This window comes from Thalassophryne amazonica, chromosome 1, assembly GCF_902500255.1.
Source record: "Thalassophryne amazonica chromosome 1, fThaAma1.1, whole genome shotgun sequence".
NCBI classification, from domain to species: domain Eukaryota; kingdom Metazoa; phylum Chordata; class Actinopteri; order Batrachoidiformes; family Batrachoididae; genus Thalassophryne; species Thalassophryne amazonica.
Genome location: NC_047103.1, coordinates 150,570,664 through 150,581,653, shown reverse-complemented (window position 1 = coordinate 150,581,653; position 10,990 = coordinate 150,570,664). Strand labels below are relative to the sequence as shown.

The 10,990-nt window shown below is 42.0% G+C and overlaps 1 protein-coding gene across 1 annotated transcript in view; it reads right to left on the bottom strand.

Moving 5' to 3' along the window:
- Positions 1–1,231: 1,231 nt before the first annotated feature.
- si:dkey-1h24.2 (uncharacterized protein LOC100137117 homolog) overlaps positions 1,232–10,990 on the bottom strand; it is a 148,701-nt gene continuing 138,942 nt past the window's right edge. The window contains exons 4-5 of the mRNA XM_034176068.1: positions 2,924–3,051; positions 1,232–2,434 (exon numbers count right to left, since the gene is read on the bottom strand). Coding sequence (XP_034031959.1) covers positions 1,860–2,434; positions 2,924–3,051 — 703 coding nt within the window. The 3' untranslated portion in view covers positions 1,232–1,859. The remainder of the gene's footprint in view (positions 2,435–2,923; positions 3,052–10,990) is intronic.

Below are 10,990 nucleotides of genomic sequence, written 5' to 3'. Positions count from 1 at the left end.
ATGGGATAAGCTTGTGTGGTCTGCGAGACTCACACCCCTGCAGCGTGACATTTTTTCCGCTGTGAGACCCCCATATTCCCAAAGTTTTCATGATCCTTCTTGACAACAGACTTGGAGATAATGCATGTGAATGTAACATCAAACAAACACTAAAATTAATTACAAAGTAAAGCACAGCAGCACAAGTGCTGCTAAGCAAAAATTGTCGCTGCTACAGGAAGTGTGGTGATCTGCTATAAAAAAAATAAACTGATGCTGATGATGTAATTGCAATTATGGGTTGATTTTTTTTTCTATATGAGGTAGGGAGAATTGCTAGGGTCCTCGACACAATGCTGCAGGCACCTATGTGCTTCATTATGCCCATGGAATGGCGCCAAATGGCCATAGGCAGCATTCCCTCAAAATGCAAGTTATATTACCCATCTGACTGTCCCTAAGTAACCACTCATTTGACACAAAGTCATCCCACTGGTACCCAAAGATCCTCTGAAAGGACCAGGTAGGCTACCAAAAACATCAGTTGTCACCCTGCAACTATGTGACTAAGAAGAATCTTTGCCAAACAGAGGAGGGCAGAGGTCATATGGCCGCTTATTGTCTCTAAATACTAAATGTAAAACATGTAGCATTTATTGTAACACATGAATCCATCAGTCAGAAATATTCCTCACAGTTTTAATTGCACTGACAAAAAAAATAAGTTTTAGCTCCCCCAACCAACAGAGGAGGTTGGAGTTTATGTGATCGCTCCTGTCAGTGGCTCCATCAAGCCAGTTTAATGCAGGATTCCTTAAAGTGTTTGCTGGATTGCAGCAAAAATTCTGCAGGTAGATGGATGTGGTGACAACAACCAAACATTAATACCTGCATCTGATCAAAGTCAGAATTTTGTCTGACTTTGATCAAGATCAGGTTTCTGTGATGTCATAAGGCAAAAATACTAAATCAAAGAAAAACTATACAGGTTGATACACAATGGGTCAAAGAAGAGTTTATAATTATTTATTTATTTGAGATCCAGATCTACCTCAAAAAATTTAATTTAATCTAGCATTTCTCCCTTATGGCATCACAGAAAGCGCATGTTGATCAAAGACAGAATTTTGATAACTCTGTTCGGGTGCAAGTATTAATGGTGGGCCATGGTCACCTCGACAGAGTGCACCTTCATGGTCTTGTTTGCACTTGTTGATGGTTTGTTGGTGTTTGGCTTTGCTTTTGTTTTTTCATTCTCTTGTGACTTTTTGTGTGTGATGTGTAAAGCTGTATTAAGTAGTCTTCAGCAGAAATGTATATAGATGAGCCAGAGAAAGATACCCTGAATAAACAAATAAAGATTAAACAGCATTACTTACTTACTTACTTCATTTGTGAGTCAGCGAGTACTCGCTGTATAACAGTGTGTCGGAAATTAACCTTTGGCACATTAAGAACACAGCATTTACATGTATACAAGATTCATATTTTCCAAGAAAGTTCTTTTTTTTTTAATCCATCTGTCTATCTCAGCCAGTGAATAAACTATGATAAAAGAAGCCACGAAACGAGCACAGGCACTTAATGTTCTCTGCAGAGTGTAACAAAGCAGACGCTGTCAGTTAAACACAAGAAAGAAACTGAAAACGATGTTTCATCTCCTCACCTTTTGCGACCACGCACACAGAATGCGAACAGAGCCCCTTAAAAAAACGGGTGACAAATTGGGGTAGGAGTATTACTAAGCGTATGATTCACCACATATTAACAGTGGAAAAACAGAAAATTGAAAAGCAGATGGTGGAACGGGAACTTCCGTTGCTGAAGTTACAGCGCTTACAGGGCCGCCGCTGATTTCGCTGGTTGGGTTTACTTGAAGCTCAGCAGGTGGCGCTGGTGTTGACAGCGGTATAGCTGATTTTGGACACCGAGGTGGCCACGGAGGTGGCCATGGAGGTGCCTGCGAGGCCATCTTCACCGTCTTTTCTCATGCACCACAAGCAACGGCGACACAGCCGGTTGCGGCAGCAGCAGGCGAAGGTGGCGAACAGAGCCTTGCGGAAGCGGGTGTTCATGAAGCAGTAAATGATGGGGTTGACGCATGCCGAGGTGTAGGACAGCAGGTGGATAAAGGAGATGGGTGCGCCAGAGAGAGCTTTATGGGCTGACTTCATGTCAAATGCCCTCCAGGCGTTGACGCAGTACAGCGGCATCCAGCAGATGAAGAAGAGCGCCACAATCACCAGCAGCATGTGGATAACTCGTCGCTTGGCCCGCAGCTTGGCCTCTGAGGTGTTGCTCCGTGCGCGCTCCGTCTTCACCTGGTTGGCGCCTGACGAGGCTGAGAGAGTTGGGAGTTCCATGGAATTTGTGGGCTTCTTAGACACTTGGATGTAGCAACCGTCGTCGTCATCCGTCACTCCGTTGACCGCCCTGCTGACACCATTCTTCTGGCCTGTGAAATGCAGCAAAAATAAATGCCACTGTGGGAATTTCATCATTTTGCTGCTATATATGCTGCAGTCGTATAACAAATGCTCGTGACTGAAGGCTATTCCAGAAGACAGAAGACACTACGGAAACTGGTGCTCCCGATGCAAAGCTACAGCAGCGGTTATTCAAGTAACCAAGGTTATATTTCTCCATCGATACTCAAGGCAGCTATTCCTGACACAATCTCCCTTTTCTAAAATTGGAAATTCCAGATGTAAGCCAATGGAGAAATATAATAAGCCGGGGAAGGAGAAGAAAACTCCAAAGACAGCTGAGAAGATCGATCAGTTTTTTTCAGGCGATGGTTTGTGTCCTTTGATAAATCTTCCTGCTCCGTTTGTTACTACTGTAATGTGCTTCAGCTTAATGCAGGAGGTGAAACAGATGTTTTCATCAGTCGGTGTAAACTAAAAGCCTCTGCAGTGTGAACAGACTTTGTGATGAATCTCACCGGCAGCTTCTTTGTTCTGGCCCATCTCAAACCTCATGCCTCGATAGAGCTCCCGGGAGATCAGACCATAGGCTACACTCATCACCACCCCCGGGATGAAGAACAGAATAATCAGCAGCAGCAAATACCTGAAAAAACAGCCAGAGTGGAAGAAGAAAGAGGCATTAAAAAAAAAAAAAAACAGAAAAGTTGCTGCCGGTAGTTTTAGTGGGCAAAAGAAAACTGGAAGGAAAGTTGTGCATCAAAAGAACATTTAATGCAAAAATATGTGAACTTTCTCTCTTTCTTCTATGGAAGACATATTGTGATATTGTGCACATTTACACTTGACGTGCACAATATGTGCAGACCAGTTCCGTCTCTGCAGCAGATTCTCCCTGCAGCTTGTTTATGCCTCATCTCCAGACCTAAAACTTTTTAAGCACCATTCGGGGTGCTGTTGCTGTCATCCTCTCTGGATGTCGACCATCTTTATGGCGTGCAACACAAACGTTACAGAGCAGTTTATCACATTATCGTTTTATTGCGTAAACCATGTGGCAGGGTGGGCTCATATCAGGTGTCTGTCCTGTTTCTGACCTAAAAATAAACCAATGGGACAGCTTTCAGTAGGACAACAGTTAGAGTGAAGGTGATGGTTTCACTTTTGTCCACAACACTGTGATGACTTGCTTTTCCCACACTCTACTGAAAAGGAAGTATGCTGGTATGAATGGGGCATCTGTAGTAGAGTGCTACATGAACTAAACCTGACTTTTTTCTGAACCTGAAAAATGCACAGAATTTTCAGCATCTAACGTAAGGTTTCAGCTTGCAACCCACCAATAAATGGCAAAGGGATTTATATATCGCTTTTCCGTTTATATCAGAAGCTCAAAGTGCTTTGCATTGATCCCTCACATTTACCCATTCACACACCGATGTCAGGGTGCTGCCAGGCAAAGTGCTCACTACACACCGGGAGCAACTAGGAAATTAAGGATCTTGCCCAAGGGCCCTTATTAATTTTCTGGCCAGATGGGGGTTTGAACTGAGGATCCTCTGGTCTCAAACCCACTGCTTTACCACTCACCTCTCCAACCACTAGACCAGGGATGGGAAACAAGGGCAGAGACACCGCAGGATTGCTGATGAGCTTCTCCCCTGAATATAAACACCTGATCATTAATGAAATCACCTGCTGAGGTGGTTGGTAGCAAAGAAAACCTGCAGTGTCTCAGCCCTTCATGGCACATGATTGCCCACCCCTGCACTAGACCATCACCGCCCCAATACCTTGTAATTCTTTTCTCAGAAAGAATGACAGTCGGTCCACAAAAGGATAACCCATCTTCCTGTTGGGCATGCCCATATATAGAGGGGGTTCAGGGGGTTCAACCGAACCCCCCAAGAATTCTGCTGATTTTTTTCTGATCTGGGTATCAACGTTATGTATTTTCTTTTCATTGATAATAAGCAACAAGCACTAACTGTTACACAGCTATTATCACACACCCTCAAGTTTCAATTTCCTCTGCCAGAGTAATCCCTTAAGTGATGAAAGGGGAAACTGCTAGATAAACTTTTCCCATGGGGGTTGAGAATTTTTGCTCCCTGGTCCCTGTCCTCCTCTGATAAACAGATTAGTAGGCTTGTAAATACCCATGTAGACACACAATTACACTTGTCTGGTTTGTAAAAACATGTTTGTATGTATAAGCTGAGAAATAAAAGGGAGCTTCTCCTTCCTGTTGCAAATACTGTAAAGGTGCAAATATTCGCGTGGGATTTATTATGCGAACTTCACGAGTTAAACAAGGTCGCCAAATTAAATACCGCTATTTTAATACATAACGTACATATACGTACATATTCATAATGTAGACGTGAATATTAATACCGCTAAATATGAGGTCAGAAAACTATCCAACCTTTTTATTTTTTGCACAAACTATATGGATTTGAATCATGTGCGCTTGCATCATTCGCAACCGACAGGCAGGTATAAAGTTTGCATTAATGTTATCTTGGTTCTTCCTGGGTGGTTCTTATGGCAACTGATCCAATCCCAAGCAAGGACTATTTGTATATAAAAATGTATTTCCTAAAATGATACATTTTGGGTTTCAAATGAAATTTATGTAGCTTTTTACCCCTCGAAATCTTCAAAAAGCTTCTGCTTTGGGGGGCTTCACCCCCCTGAACCCCCCACGAGGGCATTGCCCCTCGACCACACCGGGGGCCCTGCGGCCCACTGGACCCCCAACTCAAGGATTTGAATCCCCCCTTTCACATTCCTATATACGGCCCTGTTGGGTACAAAGTTTATGCATGCACACAACCATAGCCAGGCTGGATTGTGTAACTAACAACACGGACTTGGACATGACTCCTCCATCCCATGTCCCAGTGTGGGAGCATACACAGACGCCGCATCCACAACACTGCAAAACTATCCTGGGTCTTGGATGGCAACCACACAGGCAAACAACTGATCCATCCCCACCTCTTAAAGGAACCATCTACCCCTTTGGCCTTCTCCAGCCCTTGATGTTCTCAACACTGAGGCAATTACATGCTGCATCATACATTGAGAAATGTGAAACATGTCCAAAATGTTGCAGCTGATGCTTCCTCATGATGCAAGTAATTACTCTCATCTCAGTCTCCCAGCAGCACCCAAGGATCCTCTAATGACACAGAGTACCAAAGACATCCAAGTAATGCGTTACTTAGTAACGCTTACCCTAATCTAGCCACTTTTTTTAGTAACAAGTAATCTAACGCGTTAATCTTTCCAAATCAGTAATCAGATTAAAGTTACTTCTCCAAGTCTCTTTGTGCTCAAATGCCAAAGCAGGGGCGAATCCAGATGGAATGGGGGTGTGGGCAGGGATGTACCCCCCCTCCACAACACCCCTAGATTAAAGGTCCAGTTTTGAAGCCTTTTTTTACTACAACTACTAATACTACTTGTAATAATAATAATTTCGACAAGTAAAATGTTTAGAGAGAATTTAAATGTTAGAAAAATGTTAGAAAGAATTTAATAGTTACATTTATAAACAATGTAGGTTAGAAATTGCAAGTTTTACTGTTACAGTGCTGTCAACAGTTAAATATGAGGTCAAGAAAGAGGTCTTTATTTTACTTTTTATTTTCATTGAAGTCAAGAAAGGGTGACTATAAAGTGAGTTTTGGCAAAACAAGTATCATTGTCATGTTGAGGTGGCAGAGGGTTGTTGTGGGCAGCTGGGGAAAGTAACTACAAAAGTAACTAGTAATCTAACTTAGTTACTTTTACAATTGAGTAACAGTGAAGTAACTAAGTTACTTTTTCAAGGAGTAATCAGTAATTGGATTACTTTTTCAAAGTAACTGTGGCAACACTTCATATATCCATGCATGTCTGATGGCTGAGTCTGTTGTGTGTTGGGGGGTTTGGCTGGATGTTTTTGTGTTTTCTTTTCTTTGCTCTCCAGGTGGTATGCAAACTGGTTTTTGTCTGTGGAGAAGGTGCTGGCAGAAGAGTCCTTCACCCTCATCAGCATTATTAGCTGCACCTGTGGAGGATGTTCACGTGCAAACTTAAAGACTTTCAGCTGAAGCAGATAATGAGATGGCGTTCTGCATTTAAGACGAGACGCTGAGGACTGCGCCAGGGTTTGACACATCGTGCCTGTGAAGGAGGACGGGTGAGGGACACATGCTGTCAGCACACATCAGAGGTGATTATTGTCTGAATGATCGTTAATAGTAATTTCTGTTACGCAGTATATTTGAACATTGATGAGAATTGTGCAGTTTGCTTCTCACTGCCGTGGCGTACGGACTGATGATCCTCCACCTGTTGTGAGAAGCTGCTCATTTACATAAAGCTTAAATTCAGACCTGAATGTGTTGCTGATAGTGTGTGCCTCTGAAAGATATTTGCTGTAGCTATGTTGACTTACCTCACCTTTTTCCATCCTTCACAGAGTCAGTTTGTCGTGTCCACCTGGGGGGTGTTTGGCGGTGAATCTGAGTCCAGAAGCACCGAGGCTTCGATCCTTTTGGGCGCTGGAGAGCGCGCCGTCCTTCACTCCGCCAGACAAACCAAATATTTATATTGTACACTAATTATTGCACTGGAGGGGAGATAAAACCGTTTTGTTTGTGGAACCGCTTTCTGGTTATTTAGCGCTGGGTTCGGTCAGACGTTGGTCCGCTCCTCAACCTGCGTCTGCACATAACAGAATCCAGGAAATCATCGAAAGTCTGGATCTTAGTCTTTATCAAAAACAAATCTCAAACCCAGACTCCCCTACTCGTCACTCAGCCTCTCAAGTACGACTGGATTAGGATTACTGGCATCCAATTCACTAACTGTGTGCATGTGTTAACCTCTGTGAAAATGACACAGAAACACTGACATTTCATAATCTGAAAAGTTCATAATCAGTGAAACAGTACAACACTGTAACTTCACTTACCTCATGTATAGTCATGCTACAGTCAGTGCTACAGTCTACACTGTCATCATCCATTTCAGTTTTGCACGCGAACATGCAAATGTGAGCAAACCATTGAACATGAGCAAATGCTTAGTATGGGAGAGACAAATTTCAGTTGCTGGTTTGATTGCAAGTTGAAATCTCAGCAGTAGACAGCGTCAAAAACTCATGTCGCTTTAACAAATTCTTGCATTTTGTGATTACATACAATATGTATTACTGCTGATATTACCATATTATTCCAAATATGAACCAACTCTGAATATAAGATAACACCCCATCTCCCATCCTCTCTCCCTTTTTCAAGGCCAAGTCTTATTTTTTATGAAAAAAATTGCTTTTGTTTAAAAATAATGCTAATAAATGTACATTTTATTTAATCCCATAAAACGTATACATTTTTTGCTACTGTATGTGGCTCGGGAGAACAAAGAAGGTGAATGTGAAGTGATGCAGAAGTAAAAATCGGTTTTAACCAGTGCACGGGGGTGTGAGAGGTGGCGTACAGTCTGGAGAGCGGCTCACAAGAATGACACGTCTAGATAATAAACCATTCCCTCTCACAGTCAGTCAGCAGCTGATCTTTGTACTGTGAGAGGAACCCACACAGACACATGGAAAACATGAAACTCCCTACAGAAAGGCCCCAGGTGGGCTTAAAACACGGGACATTCTTGCCGTGATGCACCAGTGTCTGTGAAGCTGTTATGTTCAACTGCTGCAGGTCTGACAACTCAAGAATAATTACTTTAAGGGAGACAGCGGCTGTCTGTAAATAAAGATCATTTCAACACATTCTGCCTTGGAGACATATTGAGACTTTACACAGGAAGACATTCATAAATGACTCATAACAGAGGATAACAGATGCGCATGGACATAGCACATCAGATGTTCAAATCATGCAGAGCATACTTATGAAGGTACTGTATATACAAGTATTTCCATCACATAAAGACAAATAATCTTTTGTATTCATGCTGAACCAGTACATAAACAGGAACAAATTCAAGGCATTTTCAGCTCCTTCAGGCTGTGTACTTGGTTGTTTTATGAATAAAAACATTTCATTTTTCCAGTTAAAAGGAATATCGATCATCAGCTCTCTCGTGTGCTTGCACTCGCATCTAGGTTTATTATACTGAAGAAAACATATGAGCAGAGTAAAACTCAAAAACATAACACTCCAATGGTGCAGAGTTTTTTGGACTATTAGTTTTTATATGGTGGATTAAACTCTGTACTTGTACTGCATTACAACCTTCGGCATTACGCATTTGTTCTTGTCCTTTGGAAAAAAGTATCTATAAAAGCACAAAAAATATATGTTTTAGTCAATTAAGTTTGAATTTAAATAACCAAAGCTTCAAGTAATATGAAAAAAACTTAGCAGTATCTATCTACATATCTATCTATTGGTCATGACTATAACGTTGCTTGCTCTTACTTGTCCACAGACATTGTGCTACGTGACCTCCACAGTGTGATAATCACAGTATATGTGCTATACATTATTTTGCCAGTAGATATCAGTAGTCTCAAATGTTAAATGAGGGTTCAAGTAATTAATCATTTGGTGAAACAATTGGCTGGGATGCTTGACAATGTACAGTGGGGCCAAAAAGTATTTAGTCAGCCCCTGATTGTGCAAGTTCTCCTACTTAGAAAGATGAGAGAGGTCTGTAATTTTCAACATAGGTACACTTCAACTATGAGAGACAAAATGAGAAAAAAAAAATCCAGGAAATCACATTGTAGTATTTTTAAAGAATTTATTTGTAAATTGTTGTGGAAAACAAGTATTTGGTCACCCACAAACAAGCAAGATTTCTGATTCTCACAGACCTGTAACTTCTTCTTTAAGAAGCTCTTCTGTCCTCCACCTGTTACCTCTATTAATGGCATCTGTTGGAATTCATTATCTGTATAAAAGACACCTATCCACAGCCTCAAAGAGTCAGACTCCAAACTCAACCATGGCCAAGACCAAAGAGTTGTCGAAGGACACCAGGAAGAACATTGTAGATGTGCACCAGGCTGGGAAGAGTGAATCTACAATAGTCAAGCAGGTTGTGTGACTAAATCAACTGTGGGAGCAATTGTAAGAAAATGTAAGACGTACAAGACCATTGATAATCTCCCTCAATCTGGGTTGTCATCCCGTGCAGTCAGAATGATCATGAGAACAGTGAACAAAAATCCCAGAACTACATGGAGGGACCTGATGAATGACCTGCAGAGAGCTGTGTCCCCCTGCTTAAGCCAGTACATGTCCAGGTCCGTCTGAAGTTTGCCAGAGAGCATATGGATGAACCAGAAGAGGACTGGGAGAATATCATGTGGTCAGATGAGATTAAAATAGAACTTTTTAGTAAAAACTCAACTCATCGTGTTTAGAGGAAGAGAAATGCTGAGTTGCATCCCAAGAACACCGTACCTATTGTGAAGCATGGGGTGGAAACATCATGCTTTGGGGCTGTTTTGCTGCAAAGGGGACAGGACGACTGATCCGTGTTAAGGGAAGAATGAACGTGGCCATGTATCGTGAGATTTTAAGCCAAAACCTCCTTCCATCAGTGAGAGCACTGAAGATGCAATGTGGCTAGATCTTCCAGCATGACAATGATCTCCAAACACACCGCTCGGGCAATGAAGGAGTGGCTCCATAAAAAGAATTTCAAGGTCCTGCAGTGGCAAAGCCAAGTTATGTTACAAAGAATTGAGTTGAACGTTTGTTATTGACCAGATACTTATTTTCCACCATAATTTACAAATAAACTCTTTAAAAATCCTACAATGTGATTTCCTGGATTTTTTTTCTCATTTTGTCTCTCATAGTTGTAGTGTACCTATGATGAAAATTACAGACCTCTCTCATCTTTCTAAGTAAGAGAACCTGCATAACCAGGGACTGACTAAATACATTTTTACCCCACTGTATTAAAGTTGCTCATCATTGCTGTGTTACTCATTGCATTTGTTTGCTAATATCTGGATCAAAATCCATCTCTCTGAAATTGTTATGTGTCGACGCGGGTTGAGGAGCGGACCTGCGTCCGACGGAACCCAGCGCTAAAAAACCAGAAAGCGGTTCCAATAACAAAAACAATTTATTTGTTCACCCTCTGGTGCATAATGAAGTGTAGAAACTAAAACAGTGTCACTCTGGTGGAGTGAAGGCTGGCACGCTCTCCAGCGCCCAAAAGGATCGAAGCCCGGCGCTTCTGGACTCACTTTACCGCCAAACACCCCCCAGGTGGACACGACAAACCGACTCTCTGCGAAGGATAGAAGAGGTGAGGTAAGTCAGCAGTTACAAGCAATATCCTTCAAAAGGCACACACTATCAGCAACACATTCAGGTCTGTATTTAAGCTTTATGTAAATGAGCAGCTTCTCACAACAGGTGGAGGATCAGTTGTCCGCACGCCACCACAGTGAGAAGCGAGCTGCACAATTCTCATCACAATTCAAATATACTGCGTAACAAAATACCAAGTTACTATCAACAAGTAGTCAAACAATTAATCACCTCTGATGTGTGCTGACGGCATGTGTCCCTCACCCTTCCTGCTTCACAGGCACGATGTGTCAA